General features: G+C 31.9%; 1 protein-coding gene across 2 annotated transcripts in view; it reads left to right on the top strand.

Annotated features, from left to right (window-relative positions):
• The window catches only part of TBCK (TBC1 domain containing kinase), a 157,148-nt gene that overhangs the window by 97,630 nt on the left and 38,985 nt on the right, over positions 1-20,533 (top strand). For both annotated transcript variants that reach the window (XM_011361472.2, XM_011361471.2), the window contains exon 23: positions 5,278-5,453. In XM_011361472.2, coding sequence (XP_011359774.1) covers positions 5,278-5,453 — 176 coding nt within the window. The remainder of the gene's footprint in view (positions 1-5,277; positions 5,454-20,533) is intronic.

Raw genomic sequence — 20,533 nt, forward strand, 5'->3', positions numbered from 1 at the left:
AATGTAACAACTTTTGCAAAAGTGTGATTCATTACCTTCCATATCTTATAACATTGTTGCTATATATTTTACATCTATATTTGTATTAAATTCCACAATATAATGCTGTTATTTTGGCTAGTTGTCTTTAAAACATATTAGGAGAAGCAAAAAGATAATCTTTTGTATTTACCACCATATTTTTCCATAATTAGTACTCTTTATTCTCTCTCTTTATTTGTCTCCTCTGTATTTTTGGTTTTTAGCAGATCGACTGTGTTATGCTCCAGTGTAGATCTCTTTGGATTTCTGTTCCTTTTAAGAACTTTCAGTAAATTTCTACTACAAACATACTTTTCTAACATTTCAATTTGGTTCTTTTTTTTATTGTTTGCATTTCTCTATTTGCTTTTTTATTGTTTGCATTTCTCTATTTACTTTAAAGTCCTTGTCTGCTACTTCCAATTCTCAATCATCTTGTGGGTCTATTTCTATTGACATATTTTTCTTCATTATAAGTCACATTTTTCTGCTTTGCAGAAAATATAATAATTGTTTATTATATAGTAGATATTGATAAAGATACATTGTAAGGATTCTGGATTTTATCATCTTCCTTTAAAGAGTGTTGTGTTTTGTTTTGCTAGATAGTTAAATAACTGGTGGGTCCTTTTGTTTGTGTGAATTTGGTTTCATTATTTGTTAAGGTGAGTCTCTTAATTTTTTACTTAATCAAAGAATGCGGCTTGTTGAGGTCTTCAGCTGAATACCCGAGGTGCTCAGTGGGAATCTCTCTTAGCCTGGACCAAGCTTCAGCATCTCTCAACAATCACTTATCTTTCTGGTCCCTCAGCACTTAATACCATTCTTTAAATATAGTAAGAACTCACTATTAGTTCAATTCAATTGCATAAACACTAAGGTGGCTTTTATGGACACAATGGCACAGGGAAATATTATTTAGACCAAAACCTAAGTTTGTACTTTGCTAACTCTCCTATTGTAAGCTTTATTTTGAAGCTGGATTGTGAAAAAGAAAATTTGGCCAATGTAGAAAATCTCTATGACAACTTTGAATCACTTTTAGAGTTTACAAAGATTTTTAAATTTTTATCTTGTATAAATATCACAACTATGTTAAGTAGATTTTCTTATCTCCATTTTGCTCTTGAAATAACTGACATAGTGATTTTATGGAATGCTCATTATTATATAAGTTAGTAACTAGCATTTGGAGTCCAAATCCAGTATGTTTTACTATGTAGGAGAACATGCTATTTGTTTACAAAAGTAAGTTTTTGTAGGTCAAACAGTTCCACATGAGCAGTTTTAAATGATTCAATCTGGTAGCTTCATCAGTCCAGATCTGACTTCCTAGAAAGCATATTTTTATCTAAAAAAATGACAATACTCTGATGTTAGATAAAACTCTCAAGTAAAATACCAGCCATTTCTTTTCTTTACACATGTGTGAGTCCTTTCTCAGTGAACAGCAAATAAAAAGTTGGCTTTTAAAAAATTTAATTCATTTGAAATATAAAACATTATCTCTACAACTTATCTTCTCTTACTTAAGCAATTCATAGTTCATGGTTTTGGTTTGATATACAAAATCATTTACTTTCTTTCCTTAGCAGTTCTCCTGGCTACTTATTCCACAACTGCCTGGAACAACCACGAGTTTATTATCTCAGAGGGCGGTATAATAATCGTACTATTGTAGACTACAGATTAATGTTTTAGATGGGAATGGGTATGTTTTAGTCAAATTGCACAATATGTTAAATGTCTTGTGTAAAATAAGATATTTCAAAATATCTTCAACGACTCCTACTGTCATGGGATTACAGGATTTTAATTCTTACAAATCCAGTTTTCAAGTTATGTCCAGTAAAATCCAGTGGCAATTTTTTTTTAAGTGATAGTATTTTTTGACAATGCTGTTTGTTTTGCATTTGGATGAGAAGCCGTAATTTGTTACCCCAGTTAGTAGAGGGATGACATAATTATAGATTTTTAACTTCTTTCATTAGTTTTTTAAGAAAGAAAAAGAAAGTTCTTTGAAACAAGTACCTTAGAGCTAGTTACTCTGTCATTTTTTCCTAATGTCACTCCTTTCCTTGTTTTTTTTTTAATTAATAGAATTATTTTAAGGCGGTTTTAAGTTTACAGAAAAATTGAACAGGTAGTACAGAGAGCTCCCATATTTCCCTGTTCCCTGTTCATAATTTCCCCTATATTTAACATCTTGCCTTAATGTGTTATATTTATTTATTGAACCAATATCGATACATTATTATTAACTAAGGTCTGTAGTTTACACTGTCTCACTCTTTGTGTTGAACAGTTCTGTAGGCTTTGACAAATGGGTAATGCCATGTATTCACCCTTATAGTATTATACAGAACAGTTTCAGCCCCCTAAAAATCCTCCATATTTAATCTGTTCATTCCTCCTGTCCTTCATCCCCTGAACCCCTGGCAACCAGTGATCTTTTTACTGTCTTTATAGTATTGCCTTTTCCTGAATGTCATATAGGGAGAGTCATAGAATATGTAGCCATTTCAGACTTTTTCCTCCATATCTGCTCATAGCTTTATAACTCATTTCTTTTTATTGCTAAATAACAAGTTCTTGGATTTTGAAAGGTAAAAAATAATTTTTTAAAAAAGACAATCTCTTTCTAAAGAGAAATTTACCAAGTGCAAAAGAGAACATTAGCCTATATTTAAGTGTGTTTAAAACAAGAAAGCAGGCTAATTGGGATCTAAGGTTTATGCTGAAAAAAAAAAATTCAATTGAAGTGCTAAACTATTTCATGTGTTTTATATATCTGTAAGTTTGTAAAACCTTAGATTCCTACTATGTGCTGGCATTGTCTTGTTTATACCTCATAACGGTCCCAGGAATTAAGTAACATCAACCCTCTTTTATGTTTGAGAAAAGAGATGCAGAAATATGAGTTACCGTGTAGTGAATCTACCAGTCACCAAGTCCCGCCCACATATACAAAACTTCCTATATTTTTAGTGCTGTTTTTTTAAATACGTAGAGTCATAGATCACCAAACCTATAAGGAAGGCCTTCTACTAAAAGACATAGACCAGCAGAACTGAGTTAAAACAAAATCCTCAGAAACATGAGAAGATATTACAACTATGAAAAATCAGATTTTCTTTTAAGTAACATAGAAAAAAGATTTACTGGAAATTAAAAAATGATGTACAAATTCAGTGAGCTTTACAATAAAAGAGTTGGATGATAAAGTTTAGGAAATCTCTCAGAGGATAGAACAAAAATACATATGAAAAGTAATAGGAAATGGAAAAATTATTAGAAAATTAATGTAGTATATCAAGATTCTTCTAATAGAAGAAGAGAGAACATTGAGAAAGAGATTGTCACAGACATCAACTTTTTCTGTAACTGAAGGATTGCAAAAGTACCATCAGATGCCTACTACATTGAAATGATATACACTTATGTATATCATTATGAAATTTCAGAATACCAGGGATCCTAAAAGTATACAGAAAGGGGGAAATCACATACAGATGATCTCAAATTAGAATTATATCAGACTTGGCAGAAGAAGAGTTATGCTTTTTATAACTCAAATTCAACCCAAAATGCTATGACTAGTCCAACTATCAGTCCAGGACAGAATAAATATGTTAAAACACATGGAAGATTCCAAAATACTTTGCCTTCTGTGAACTCTTTCTTAGAAACTTCTGGAAAATGTATCCACCAAAATTATGGAGTAAATCAAGAAAGAGTAAATAATGTCTTACCAAAATTGGGAATTAAATATAGGGGAGAGCCAAAGGGAATGAGGTGATTGTAAAGAGAAGACAACAGCTGTTCAGTAATCTAGGAAGCAATTCACAGCCGCTAAAACAAGAGAATAGAGGGCTTCAGGAGAGATATCTTTTCCACCTCTTCTCACCCAAATGAAACATTACATGTGTTTTATCATTTTGAAAATAGTTCACTATTTCTGAGAGATAGGATAGTAATGGATAAGAATAAAGAAACCAAAATTTAGAGACATTATTTCTACCAGAGTCACAAGTACTTCATGGATCTTGGAATTAAAACTGAGAAACCATAATCCAGGATACATGTTTTATTCACAATGCATTATATCAAAATTATAATGCAAGATAGAAAACAGTAATTCCCTAGCATGAGAGATTACTTTTTAAGAATAATTGCATATTTAATGTGCAGTTTACAGAGTACTTTTGCATAATATTTTGGTAATGATAAAGTGCTTTGGAAGGATTTTGAGCTAAGAGGTGACATGGGTTAAGTAAATGGAGAATGGGATATCTGCCAGTAGTGATAATCAGGGTGGAATTGGGTGGATTCCAGTAAATTTTCATATTCACTGTAAACATTTTATGGTGTCGGTAGGGTGTTATGGAAGCAGATGCAAGTGACTTTTCCATTGCCAGTGATTTAAAGACTGAACTACAACCTCTGATCTGGACCATTGACTTGACTTCAATCTTTTACTGGGTGACAGATGTGTGTCAAGCTGTGTTGAGCACTTTGTTTACAAAAATCTGTGGTCCAAAATTATTTACCTTTGGAGATTAAACAGTATTAAAAAGATAAACTGTTTAGACAGCATTTTCTCTCTTTAGCTACAAATTTTTATTTTAACCATATTAATTGGAAATTTTCTAAAATGAAATGAGGATTTCTCTTCTTAAGCGGAGTAGAGGAATCTGTCTTAAACTTTGATTTTTCTTCTAGTTGATGTCTGTGTTCTTTCTGTAGAATATCAAGTGCATAATGTTATAGAGCTTTTTAAAAAATATATTTCACTAGATTAGCCATTGTTCAAATAAATAGACCCCTGTCTAAAAACATGTTTAACTCTATTTTAAATATTATGTAAGAAATAACATTTTGTTTTATTTAGAAAAAGTGAAGATATTATCAGAGTAAATGAAGTAGACTCTTAAATAGATATTATATCCATGATGTTTAAATAATACAAACATATATACTATATATGTATGTATATATGTAGATAATAATAAATAAAACACAATATATGCATATGCTTATATATATAAATGTATGCATATGTATGTATATAATAATACAAATTATCCCCACTATCCCATTCATTAAAATGCTAATTAATATTGACATTATTTTTTTACTGACATCTTTTCTAATTATCATCCTAGCTATATTTGAGTATATGCTTTTAGAAAAGATTTTTTTCATAAACATAGCAATTCAAATCTCTCTATATATATTTTTTAATTTTCTATCTAGAAATTGACATTGAACGTTGTGTGCGAGAATCAATCAACCTCTTTTGTTGGACTCCTAAAAGTGCTACTTACAGACAGCATGCTCAGCCTCCAAAGCCAGCTTCTGATAACAGTGGAGTCAGAAGTTCGACACCTTATTTCTCTACGGAGTGTCCAGATATTCTAAAAACAGATCTGGTATGTATTTGCAGATTTCATTTACAAACTCTAAAAGAAAATGAATTTTTAAACTACTATATTTTGGTATCATTATTGCTCATAATAATATAATCATTTATGTCCTTTTAACATAGCTATTTTCTAATATGTGATTGTTTTCATGCAACTCTTTCAGAGAACCTTTTTGTCTATTTAGTTATACAATTAGGAAGATTGTTTTGACATATTCCTTCAAGTAACAAGTTTTACTTTTTTTCTATGTAATCATAATATCTGTTTACAGATTGACTTGTTACATACAGAGAGAACTACAAAGCAAAGAAGATGGTTAGCCAAATAGCAGAATACTAGTACATAATATTGTATTTTAAATGTCTTTTTTTAAACTATGAAATTAATGCCTAATAACATAAAAAAGTATTTTGTGCATAGCATATTTTTTCACATTTTAAATTACAACATAAACATATAAAGGATTATACATCTATAATATCAATGTTGAATATTATATATAATAATCAGAGAAAAATATTGATTATGCAAATAAACTTCATCTAAAATATAATCTAAAAGTAATTTATATTTAGTTTTAGAATATATTTTATATATTCTCTGTATACAGGCCTACTAATAAAATATGCACATCATTTAGAGAATTTACTCTTTTTAACAATGAAAGACAGCATTGTTGAATACTTGATTCAAGAGGAGACAAGCAGCAGCTGATTCCATTTCTCAGCAGAACTTTTTATTTCTTTTATTTTACTACATATCCAATGTACCGCTTAATTCATATGATAGAGAATTTAGGAAATAACTTTGAAATTTATAATCTTGATGTCTTTTACTAATATAAGGTTCGACCTCTCTCAAATCTTCCATGAAAGCAGAGGATTTTTTTTTATCAGAAAGCAATAGAAGGAAATAAATAATCACAAAAGGCAATCAAATTCTTAAGGACGAAAGGTACCACGTCTTAACATTGCAGTAAGCAAAATTTTCCAGCAGTAAGATGAGATTTCTATAGTCTTAAATATAATAGAGAGATTGAGGGATAAACTGGCTAACATCCACAACCAACAAGTTAATTAATCAATAAATTAGATTGACTCTGGTTTTTCACCTTTTGCTTTGTTCTCTGTACAGGTAGCAACCATCTTCACTAATGAACTGTTACTGGTTAGATATGGCAAAGAAATCCTAGTTATAATAAATAAATGAACTACTAAGTTTAGACTATATGGATAGTGACATTTGTCATCATGTTGAAAATTAGCTTAGACCATAAGAGAATTGGGATAGGGAGAGGAAAGGAAAAAAATCACATACTCAAGAGAACATCTGATATTGTTCTAACAGCTATACATACTTTGTACCTCTACAAGCAGAGAAAACTATTGAAATTAACTTTCTCCCAATATGGAAAATCATTAATCTAATGCTGAGTATGTTTTTCCCTTGGTGACACAAAGCTGTCACCATTGGGGCCGATCAGAGTTTGGTGTCACCCCAACACTAGGGGAGAAGAAGAGGGATAATGATGGCGCAGATCTGTAGTTAGCATTTTTCCTCTGTTTTCCTCAAATAGTACAGTGAAGAATCACAGATCATGGAAATTTAATAGTTTTATTAAAAATGTATTTTAGAAAGACAAAAAATGCCATGGAGGCCCATGGAGAAAGACAAAGTATACTCCAAGGAGGCACATGGTTCCAGCACTATAACCAACCCAAAGGGGCCAAAATGGCTAGAAAAGGGCAAAAAGGCCACAAAAGGCCACCAAAAAGAGTGAACCCTAAAGGGCAAAAACAGAGGGGAGCCCCAAAAGGCAAAAAGGACCCAGAAGTGGGAATGTCTGCCTTATATGTTAGCCCTGATGGGTGGTTCCAAAGGCATTCCTAGGTGATTGGCAAGTGAGGTCATTTTGATTGACACTTGACACTTTTGATTGACACTTAACTCTGCCTAGTGCGCATGTGCATACCCAGAATTCTACTAACATTCGGATGCTCTCTGAACAATCTCTAGGCTGGGCCCCTATTCCCTTGTTCCCTCTTTTTGCTTATGTCTGACTAGCTACCTAACATGGTGATTCTCAATTTGTACGAAACCTCTGTCTCTCACCACCAAAGTCTCCCTAGGGCATACGAATAATCTGTATAATTGTCAAGATCCTTTAGCAACCTCTTCTTCCTATCCTTTTCTCAATCTACATTTTAAGAGAGCAAACTTCATTCTTTAGTTGTCCTTTGGCATTTTTTTTTCAGTATATTCGTACTTGAAGATATATACCAAAGTGAGAGAAAGTGAGAGTACAGCATGGTTGAGCCAGGCTGAGGTTTTTGTTGTTTTTTTTTTTTTTCTTTCCTCATTCTTAGATTATTTACCAAGGGCTCTATTGTGTTTATTTAAATAGATAAATGTATATTTGTGCCTGCTTATACAGATAAATCTTTAAACACTGAGTGGAACTATTGGAAGGGGAAATGGGCATTATAACTTAATGTTTTGACCTTAAAATTTGGGGAAAGGTAAGAAATTCTTAGAATTCAAATGAGGTGGCTGGCAGTACTTTATCACCACCATTGAATTGCTGATGAATTAACTGCTGCTGATTCAATCTCAGCATTAGCTTTAATAACAATAGGATCGTATGAATAATTTTCAATTTCAAGAAATTATAAACAACTTAGAGAAAAAGTGTGTCAGAGACATTAGTTCTTTTGAATCCAACGGAACTGTTGAGAATGTGGGTGGCTGTGCCTTTTCCAGAAGCCATTTTTATCATTAAATTTACTATTTTCTGCTTGGTTACTTATAGTTTTTATCAGATTTAGATTATTTTTGAGAGTACATAGTATTATGACAATGAAAGTTACTACATTATACTTTCGCTGTTGTCTTTCATACTTACTTTGAGATTTAAAACATCATAGAATCATTTAGCAGTTTTTACAGAATTGATCCAGTTCTTCAATTCTTGTTAAGTCTTTGAATTACTACCATCTACATTTGATGAAAAGATATTACTGTTGCTCTGTGCATATAATACTTATTGGACAGCTATTATTTTTAAGATATTATTATATGTCTATACTCAGAAATAAACCTTTTCAAGTGATTGTGGAGCTTTTGCAAAAAAAAATTAAGAAGTGGAAATAATGCAGACATTTCTTAGATTATTATTTAGTCAAATTGGAAATAATAAGAGATTTTTCAAAATTTCTTACCACCTAGAAATTAAAAAATAAACAAATCAAAAAATAAAGTAAAATAAGTACCCTCTTTTTAACTCTTTAGAAAAGAAAAATGTACCAAATGAAAATTCTGAAATATCTAGAAAATAATATGAGAAGCCTACACATCAGAACCTGTGAGGTACAGCTAAAATAGGCATTCCTCTTATCACTTTAATAATGCCTTACACACACTATATATTTATCGATTGTCCTTATCAAGTCGTTTTATTTCAGGTAGCATTTGAATGATAGATAGGATCTAGAAAAGTAAAGGAGATTAAGAATTCCTTTTTTATCATTATGAGCAATCTCAATACCACCCCAATAAAAGATTTATGGAAAATAAAAATAATGTTGCATATTCATCTAATTTTGTTTTACTTACTCTTTCCACATATTGTACTTTGGTAGAGAGTCTATTCACTAGAATAGGTCACATTTCCTCTGCTAATTAAACTTGCAGCGCTGTGGAATTCCACTGTTAATGTTCTGGTGTATTAGGTATGCAGAGGCTAAGATTTTATGATAACACACAGCTTGTGACTTTGTGAATATTAAATACTTAAATAGTTGAAACAAGCTGGGTAGTTGTAATCATTCACAGTAAAATTAAGGCATTCTGAAATATTCAGATCTGAAGTTATGATTTAAATAAATTAATATAGTTTTTGTAATCATGCATTTAATCATCTTTTACTTTGAATGTACCTTTCTTGAGTTCTACAGTCTAAGCCTACCAAAGATCTTTTCTTCTTGTTTGTGTTATCATCATATTGTGTGTGCAAGTTGTATTTGATTTTTCTTACATTTTATTTAAATGATCAGTTTTCAAAAATACATTCCACTCCATAGTAAATATCATGGGGGAAAATGTTTGACTTCATATTTATAAGATGAGGCTATGCAAGTAACTGAAAGAGGAGAGGAGAAAAAAACATCCAAAAATAAAAACTAATGACAAAGCCAGGGAAACATATTCTTAAACTCTATGAACTTGGGTTGCTTTTATTCTGTATTTTAATTAATTATGAGCTCTTATGCTGAGAAGAAAGGTGTTAGTGGAAGTTCTGAATTTATGGCAAGGAATGCCTTGCTTGGTTGAGAGGACAGTAAGTACACCAACAAGATTTCTGAAGTATGGCTAATGTTAAAAGGGGAATCTTGCTATGAACAGTCATTTCTATGCAGAGCTTATCCTCAGAGGAGAATATCTTTGATCTGCCTCTAAGCTAAGTCAGGTTTTTATTTCCAGTAGTCAAAGAGAGAAATCCTCTAAGTTAGAGAGAGTTAATGAGAACTTGTTTCTCAAGTTACGTGAACAGCTGACATTGAGTAGTCCATCAGAATCAGACACTTCATCAAGGACTGGCTGGGTTAAAATTATATGGAAAAGCTATATCTATTAATATCATATTAAGAAAAATGAAATTTAATAGAAAAAGGCTTATTATTTTTGAAATCCATACTATATCATTTTTTAGTGTTTAATAGTATAGCTAATTGTTTTCTTTACATATAATTTATCTTTTGTTTATTATTTATAATAGCCTGTCATATTTTCATTCATTTTCCACGAACATGAGGTTACCAGATTATTCAGTTATTATTCAGTTAGCTATTTATACCTGAGAGCTGCATTAAAACTTCCTGGAAAAATTCTTAAATTCTTGGTAATAAATATCCCCACATCTTTAAAAAAGGAATAAGTAATTGCAAGAATATCACATTATTGTCTCAATTACATGTAAATTTAAACACAGAGAATATCACCACTCTACAGTAGGTTTTTACTTGCATGACTGAAGAATCATTCTATTATGTGTACACACACACACACACACACACACACACACACACACACACACAATGTATGTATCTTACCCTCTAGGACATGCATCTTATTCTTTTACTCACTTCACTTTGTATTCTGTTTTCTCCATTCCCCCCAAAAAAGGCAGACATTATTCTTTTCAGTCATGCTCTCACTTATCTCTTAGGAACCTTCAGAACAATTACCTGTTATGTCTTTTTCAAACATTATTTTTCCTGAGCATTTGGTATATCCCAATCTCCTTGTTTTCTTCTTTTGTTTCTGTTACCTCCACTCAATATCTTTCACTGTCTTTACCTGTCCTTCTATGTCATTAAATAATAGCATTTTTGTTCTCCCACAAGACAGATATTAGATAGTCTTATCTACTTGAATCATACAGTTGCCATGGCTTCCAGTTAGTAGCTCCAGCTCAAGCTTCTCTCATTATCTCTAGGAGACCCATATATCCAATGCCTACACAATACTCCACTTGGCTGTTTCACAAGCAACCTCTAGTTCAACATGTCCAAAACAATTTATTTCCTTTTCCCCTTTAAAGCTGTTGCTCCTCAAACATTCTCCATATCAGTAACCACCATTATCATTCCCCCACTTATTCAAGGTTAGTATCTCAATTTATCCTTGACTCCTGCCTCTCCTTGCATATTCAGTCAATCAAAAGGCCATATTCATAAATCTGTCCACTTCTCTCTATCTCCGATGCTATCACTTAAGTCAAGTTCACCTCATCTCTTACCTGCTTTCCTAAACAATTTTCTACATCCATTCTTATTTCTCTCTAATCCATTCTTCAGTCTTTAGCTACCATAATCTTTTTTATTTCTTTTACTTAAAACAATAGTAATTTATAGTCTTACACTTCTGGAGGCTAAAAGTCCAAAATCAAGGTGTTGGCAGAGCCATGCACTCTTTGATAGCTTAAGGGAAGAATTTTTCTTTGCTTCTTCTACATTCTGGTGTTAGCCAACTATCCTTGGTATCCCTTAGTTTGTAAATGCATAATTCCTGTCACATGGACATCTTCTACTAGTGTGTCTTCACGTTGTCATCCCTCAGTAACTGTCTGTCTCTCTGTCCAAAATTTCCTTTTTATAAGGACATATTAGATTTGGGCCCACCATTAGCATAATCTTTTTTAGCCAAAATTTTTATCAAAACTTCTCCCATTATCATTCCAATAAAATTCAACATTCTTAACACTATCTACAAGGCTCTGCATAATGTTTCTCCTGCCTACCTTACCAACTTCTTCTGTCAATCTCTTTCCTTCTTATTTTTCTATGCATTTAATTTCTCACAGTTTTAGGAATACCCAATAGATAGATAGATAGATAGATAGATAGATAGGTAGATAGATAGATAGATAGATACATAGATAGATACATAGATAGATACATAGATAGATACATAGATAGATACATAGATAGATACATAGATAGATAATAGATAGATAATCTGCCTTAGGTTCTTTATATTTTCCTTAATTTTCTTTATTAAATTCCTGAAGAGTAAGAACTGTATCTTATTTATTTTTGTGTTTCCATTACTTAGCATAATGCCTGATGCTTTGTAGCCTCTTAACAAATAAAATAATAACATATTTTCTTCCCTGATAGTTTATGGGTATATTAGGGAAAGAACCATTCTTATCTTTAGACGCTCCCCCCACCCCCTGGGCTTAATTCAGTGCCCTAGAAATACTATGTTTTTATGTATATTCAGTTAAAGTAATTACCACAAATAAGGTTATACTATTAAACTCTCAGTTGAACAAAACATGTAGTTTCATAGTCACAGCTCTTTATTCATCTAACTACTCATACTAACTCTATCTACTTTTCCTTCATAGCATGCATTTCATTTATAACTATATACTTATATGCTTATCTCTTGTTCTCCACTGTATCCCCAATGCCTATTATAGTGCATGGCATATCAAAAAATAATGCCTAATAATCAATAAATTTTTTAGTTAATTAACAAAAAGTTAATTCTAGTTAATCGATGTTTTACTCTATTTCCTATAAAACAATATATCTGAAAAATGGTCTTCAAGATGTTCTATAATGCTTGTTGAGAATGCATATTTGGGGCTTTACAAAGATCCCATATATACTAAATCGATCTCTGAATGCTGGCTCTTAGAATCTGTTTTTACTAAGGTCCTAAGATCATTCTTAACAGTATATGTACATACAATTTTCTCATGACTTTGAAGCTAAACAAAAGTGTTTATTTATAGTGGGGCACTCAGTGATAATGCATTCATATTTAAGGTTATATTGTTTTTTTTTTTAATCTTTGTATATTTTTACTTGGTGTATTTTTTATACTAATCTACTTGTTTATAGTTGTTCATGTATAACCTTTTTTAGCAAGTTAACTTTCCTTTCATGAACCAAAATCACAGCCTGTTTCACTACTCAGCAATCTTAGCCTGCTCACTCTGTGAGCCTCTTTTGTCTTTTCTGCCCTCTCATAAATCTCTCTCTCCCTGGCTCCCCCACCCCTTCTTGTTCTGCTTTGTGAAAACAGTTCCTAATCAGAGATACTAACCTACAACACCAGACTTTCAAAAGCTATTCATGCAGAAATAAATTAGAGTGAGAAATTCATCTAAGACTCAAAAACTTATGTTCCCTATTAACACTTTATGATGTTTTCTCTCTTGAAATCAGTGAAAGGTAACCCTATTAAATCAACTCAATGTATGTAGTGATCTGAGTAATAATTAAGGGTGTTAACATATGAGTACATATGAGTGTAAACACAGTTGTCATATAACATGGAAACCATCAGAAACTGAAAGTGACAAATCTTTCCCCCCGCCCCCAAAAACAAAAATATGAACAATTTTGCTTCTTCAAGAGAAAAACTGTAAAGAAACAAGAGAAATGCAGGTAGGAGTTAAGGAAAAGCAAGAGAAAGAATGATTTTTTAAAAAAAAAAACTGGTATTTTACTTTTTTCCCCTCATAATTTTAAGAGAATTTTGACTATTCATTCAGCAAACATTTATCGAGTACCTACTTCAGTGCTTTAGAGTTACAGAGAGGTTTTCACAGTCCTCATTTCATAGTAGTGTGAACTGCATCTTTGTACCTTGCTAATTAAGGTCTGGGAATATGTCTTCAGTTCAGTTTAAGGGAAAGAAAATCAGCAATGTTCCAGCCTTGCCCCCATTACCACCCTGCTAATCATTTTCCAGCCTCAATTGTTTTTAAAATACAGCCCCTGCAGTTCAGAGATAGTAAAATTATTATCATTTTATATAAACTTTCTTTCCCACAGTGTATCAGTTCCAAATTTTGGGTGTGATTTAATTCAACACACTAGAAAACTATTTTGGCAGAGGAAAATAATGTATCAGGAAATGATAAAAATATGTTTTAGATTGTTTTGAAGAGTAAACTGAACCCAAATCTCAAATCTTTTGTAGAATGAAACAGTATGAATAAATAAATTTCATAAAATAACTCAAGGGTAATTCTTTATTTCCAGGTCAAGAAACTAAATTAGTGATGCATATTTATCACTGCTTTTTCTCATTGACCTTCATATTTTTCTTTTTTAAAACATCTCATTGTTTAACTGCAGCACTGTGAAACTTGAAACATTTACATGTTGTATATCTTGTCACTATTTTTAGTTATTCTTTACAAAGGATAGGAGACAAAATTTATAGTTTCATATTAAGGATGCTTCCTTTCTCTGAGTTATAGAAATTCCTGGGTCTTCTCATTCTAAATCATCAAATTAGTAAATACCATTTTTCTGAAAGTAGAAATTTCAGTTGTACATAAGCCTGTTCTGAATAGAACAGTGTCCTATAGACACAGCAAGTGAAACAAAAGCAGAAAAAAATGCCCAGAGTCAGACAGAAATTGAATAATGACTGAATAAACACTAGAAGATGTCTGAAACAGCAGCCCCTAATCCTTTTGGCACCAGGGACTGGTATTACCATGAGAATCTAATGCCTGGTGATCAGAGTTAGAGCTGAAGAGGTGATGCTAGCTGAAGAGGTGATGCTAGCACTAGGGAGAGGCTGCAGATACACATAAAGCTTCGCTTGCTGGCCCACCGCTCATCTCCTGCTGGGTTCCTAACAGGCCAGGAACTGTTAGCAGTCTGAAGCCTGGGGGTTGGGGACCCCTGGTCTAGAGTGTTGTATTAAGGAAGAGTTCTTGATGGGAAACACAAAAGAAGAAAATAAATATGAGTTATTGTCATCTTTGGGGAAAATAACAATTTTTATGATATATGGTAGAGTATCCTATTTAGGATAGGCCCAAGGTAGCAGCTGAACTGATCCGAGACAATGTACACTTTTTTAAAGACAATCGGGCTGTGCTTTGACATAGTATTAGCATATCCACATTGCAGTTGCTAGGAAGGTTTTGATGGTGACAGTTTTTATTCCTTTGCAGCCTGATTTAATTCATTATTGATTTGAGACAGCTCCTTTAGCAATTTTTTTCCATCAGTAAGTCTATAGAATATATTCTTCATGAAGAGCGATAGGTACACTTAGCACAATTCCAACTTGCTAATGAATATCTGGGGTCTTGTACTGAGATCTCTCTTATGCAACCTCACAGTTCAGGGATGTCATTTTATGTATCAGTGACATTCCATGGCATTTAAAGAGAAATGGATTCTGACACAATTCTGGCACAAAGACTAGCAACAACAGACGCAGTCGTTACATACAGAATTCAGTGAATCTAATGACTTTCACAATCCCAGGATATAAGTGTCCTGTTTATTCCAGCCCTCCTCACAGGATATCCTATAAAATGTGCAAAATAAATAAACAAGTCATGTTATATGAGAAATAAACCTACTACTAAGAATTCGGTTTCTTAACCTGATTTTGTACAGGTGCTAACACAGAATTTAACAAAGAAAGGTGCATAATGAAAAATAAAAAACAGCTTTTATCTGCAGCATTCACACATCTTCTGGGGAATCATTACTAAAGGTTATTACTTTCTTTGTTCCTCCCCAAAGCCAAAATGAGCAAATCAGAAGCCTTGCTAAACTGGAATTATTCCAAAATACATCCATCTCAATAAACATTATTGTTCAGAAAGCCTACAGAAATTAAGTAAAACAAAAACTTAGCAAAGAGTAGGCAAGTATAGTCCTACAGACTTGAATTAAGTAATAGATTTTAAACTTTTATACTTATCAAATAGATATTTGAATTATTTTAATATTAATAAAATGTTGGTTTTCTTGAATAAATTAAATGCTTCCCATTGATTCTAAATACACCCTATAATAAACTAGATTCCCACATGTGTTTATATTCATTTCTGAACTCTTTTTTTAGTTATATTCATGTTTCAGGTCATTTTCTTTCTGGTATTTGGCAATATTATATTAAAATTATAATTATATCGTAGATCTGGCACTACGTTTTTGTATGAATTGTAAAATTAGTCTTTTTTCCCTCCCCTAAAGAATCCTTTTGAGATTATATATATATATGTATGTGTGTGTGTGTGTGTGTGTGTGTGTGTGTGTGTGTGTATATATATATAGATGTATACATCTATATACATATATATATATACATCTATATATATATAATTGAATTAAATTTATAAATAAGTAGGAGAAATTGGCATATATTGAGTTTTATTTTGCCAAAATAGGGTATGTCTTTGTATTTATGCATACGTTCTTTTTAAGCTCTTCTATGGCATTTTTTAGTTTTCTTGCATATTCTTGTTAGGATTATTTCTATTTTAAGCTTTCTGTTGCTATTACTATTGGATATTTTATTTCATTATATTTTCTAGTTTTATTAAATATACGGAAAGATTGTTGATTTTACAAGCAGTTTGGCTTAATGATTAAGAACACAGATGTGAATTTTTGAATCCCAGTTCTGCCACGCCCTCTATGGAATTGGTTTCGTTGTTGCTCATAAAATAGAGATAATACTATTAAATACTTCATAGGATTACTGGGAAGATTAAATTGAGTTAATATATGTAGAACACTGATGGTACATACTAAGCACTCTAAGTTTTCATTATCATTATCATCATCATTATTTATTAGCTACATTATTGTTCTCTCATCGTTTATAACAATTTTTCAGTTGAGTCAGATTTTCCAGTTATATATTGCTTGCAATTTTTTATAATTTTGCCTCTTTTTCAATTTTATACCTTTTATGTCATTCTATTATCTAATTGCTTCAGCTAATTCTCCTTAACAATGTTAAATAACAAAGGTAGTGGTGGACATCTTTATCTTACACTTAGATTGTTTCAATGTTTTGCTGTCTTTTGGCTTGAGAGGTAAGTATAGTGCATTGATTTCATAAAAGTTTTATCAAATGTCTTTTCAACGTGTTGTTCTGATATTCAGTAGGAAGTTAAGAGGAGTAATGGCTATGGACTCCTTAGCTCTCTTCATTATGTTTCAGCTTTTGGAACCAACTGGAAATCTAGGCTCTGTCCTAATTTCTATATATGCAAAAGATATCAGTCCTATCAGAAACTGCCAAACTTTTAGTTTAAGCCAGAGTTATATTTAAAGTCCTTGTTTGCTATTGAGTGGAAGTATCACATAAATTCATGGACTAGGCAATCCTGTAATTTTGAGGAGTTAGAAAAAAAAATTGACTAGACTTGAAGAGCAGTAAAGCTTTACTGAAAATTTACCAGTCAATATTAAAAAGTAAATTTTAGTTAAATTTAAAATACCAAGAAAGTTTTTGCATCTTGATTGATTAGAAAGATCATTATTTCTAATAATATATAAGTAATTTTAAATTACCTTTCCTGAAAGGCTAGTACCAAATGTGGCTTTATATATTCATTTGTCATTTGTTGATTAATTTTTTATTACATATGCTATTCTTACCATTTATAGCATTATTATCATTTCAATCAAAGTAGCTTCATGTGTTTTGACCAATAAATTTATCATCTTGTTTTGCAAGAGAATATCCATTTTATTTTTTTATAAAAACAAAACTTATGATCATATCTGGCATATAATAGGGTATATAATTGTTGAAATATATTTGTACATTATATAGTCATTATGTAGTATTTTAAGGATTTACCTCACCACAAAAAATATCGTGTGTAACTCCTTTATCAAATATTTTTCCTCTGCTTAGATTACTTTTTTATTGCATATTAAGTTATATTAAGCCAAAAGGGGATATAGATATTTTTCAAAATTTAACAACTTTAAAATGGAATCTATCTAGAATATTGCAGTAATTTATCTATTGCATTATAGGTGATCATTTTAATTGTAATTACTGTTAAAATTAACAGACTTTTTGTACATAAAATAATTTATTAGATTTTCTTATAGAACTTCTATATTTGTTCATGCCCAATTTATGTTTCAGAATCCAGAATTCTAGTCAGCTCTTAAATGAATTGAAAAATTAGTTAATCCCTGAAGTGCTTTTATTTTCAATGAGGAAATATGAAAAAATTGGTTTTAACCAATTTAACATTATGGAAAGGATGCATCCAGACTTATCAGTTCATAATATGTATTCCAAAATATGTATTGCATATCGTAAACCTAAAATACATCTAAATGATCTGTGGCTATAGGTTGGTTGTGACATGTATATAACCTTTCTGATTTCATTAAAATCAGAATCTCTTCATTTATGTGAAAGAAGTTTGAAATATAGCTAAATACTTCATGGACATTGGTACTTCTGTATCAATATTCTTATAAGAATTGTCTGGGATGGCTTATAATGTATTAAATAAATGATTTAATATTAGAGACAACTGAGTATCCTTCCTTTATCATAAAATTTTTTGTCTTCACACCTGAAACTTCAAATATCTGAGTTATATTAAAATAAAAATGGTTGGCTGGTGCATGATATTAGCTGAACATTCCACCATATTAATATCATAGTAATAACAGTTAACATCACAACCACTTTAAAGAGCTCATTTACCTTGTCTTTGGCATAACAATAAAGATGAGGGAGGATGATCTCCAGACTTTCTTCCACAGAGATTTGCTGAAGTTTCCAGCCAGAGAATATTTTGGTCATTTGACATCTTCTGGTTATGTAGTAAGGGGAGTGATGGGAGAATTTCTCTAGTAACATGGAACACTTGAGCGAAACTGGTAGTGCTTGTGACTTCAGTGCATAAGAGAAAGGGTAAGAGTGAGAAAGAAAGATAATAAGTCAGCAACTCAATTCAAGTAAGCGCTGTACCTTGGAAAGTTAAAATTAGAGATGAAAATATCAACTGGACTAACAAATACTGTGACCTCTTAGCCACCAGCTGGCTCTACTCCTTGAATCGCTGCTGCCATTTAAAGCTGAGCATGTCCTACGTGGAATAGCAGCTCTATCACATTCCAGAAGAAAGAGCACAGATTCTACCTTTAGGAGTTTAGCTGACTGGAGCCGCTGTCTTGTTTAACTTTTTCACCTTGTTTACCTCAGCCTGGGAAATTTATAAGGTTTTGATTTTATTCTGAAAATTATGTCCAGAAGCTTATAGAAACTTATACACAGTAGCACCCTCCACCACTCTGCAAAAACATTGTCTGTTGACCCTGTTTTTGCCCCATAAATCACTGATATGAGAGTGATTCACTTACTGTAACCGCCATCTCTTCTGTTCTCACTTCAACCCATTTAAACTATGAAATATTTTCTAGCCACTAGTTTTTGAAATGCATAAGTTCCTATGGATCTAAGTTTATTTAAGCATGCCATGCTTTATGCACAGCACTTTGCTGAGCCTCACAATTAGAATCACTCCCCGATGTCTTTAAGTAGAAACTCCTCTGGTGTCGTTAAGCGTCATGTACAGGTTTCTAACTTTTGTCCCAGGAGGTGAGCAAGGGTTTGGAACCTATTGCCAGTTGAAAACTCAGTCAGAAATAAGGTCATAGAATTCTAGAGCTAAAATAAACATAAAATATCTACCTCTGCCTCTTCCTTTCATACATCAGATAATTGAGGCCTAGAGAGATGAAATATTTCCAAAGTGATATTATCAAAGGGAAAAATTTTCTCTTTACAAAAACTTAGCTTACGCATAATTTTTCAGGGGCACATCTGTGAAAATTTTAGCATAAAAGCCCTAATCACTTTAAAAAACTCCTATCTCCACTCTCCTTTGTGTTTCATATCATATACATTTTCTCTTATATTTAAGGGAGAAAAATATTCTCTCTAGTGTGAGAGCTATAACATGCAGCTTCCAGAGCATGACAGTTTTATTTCAAACTCCATTTTAGATGCTATATTTCTATATGTTAGAAATATCAACCTCTCCCTAGTCTCTCTAAAAACAAGTGGGAGAAGTAAAAACACCAAAATGCTACTGAAACAAATTATTGTTTTAAATATATGGATAAAAATACTTTTGTAGATTGTTAGTTTTTCAAAGTAGTTTTTATTTGTTAAAATGCCTTTGAGAATGATAGTTAATTTCAATCTGTGACATATGCAAAGACCTGTCCCTTCTCATACATGAGCTTGAAATATCTAGCACTAATAAAGAAGAGTCTATTTATTGTAGACATGTGGAAAAATAAGAGTTGTTAGATATTGCCCTAAAACTCTCAATTTTATGTATTTCCAAGCCTTGTTAATAGTTTACATAATTTAAGATTTTTCTCGGTAGAATGTATAGACAATGCCTGCTAAAATCAGGATATTTTTCCTGCCAATTTTTCTTTTTTCTTCAAATTATTTATTCTTTCTCATAACTTATACTGCCATTTCTATGCTGATAATTCCAAAAATAGGGTCCTCTAGTCATGACTTCTCCCAAATACGAGCTCTGTTTCTAATTGCATTTTCAACACTTCAGCTTGGTAGACCTTATGCAGCCCCAGTGTCACATATCTAAATCTGAACTTCCCTTCCCCTGGTCTACTGTCTGTCGCTGATGCTATTTTCTTTTTCCACTGATTATCCATGTTCAAAACATAAGAGCCATCATTTACTCATCCCTGTCCTTTATCTTCTATCTGTTTTCTTATAGTGCTTCT

This window comes from Pteropus vampyrus, unplaced genomic scaffold (genome assembly GCF_000151845.1).
Source record: "Pteropus vampyrus isolate Shadow unplaced genomic scaffold, Pvam_2.0 Scaffold67, whole genome shotgun sequence".
NCBI classification, from domain to species: domain Eukaryota; kingdom Metazoa; phylum Chordata; class Mammalia; order Chiroptera; family Pteropodidae; genus Pteropus; species Pteropus vampyrus.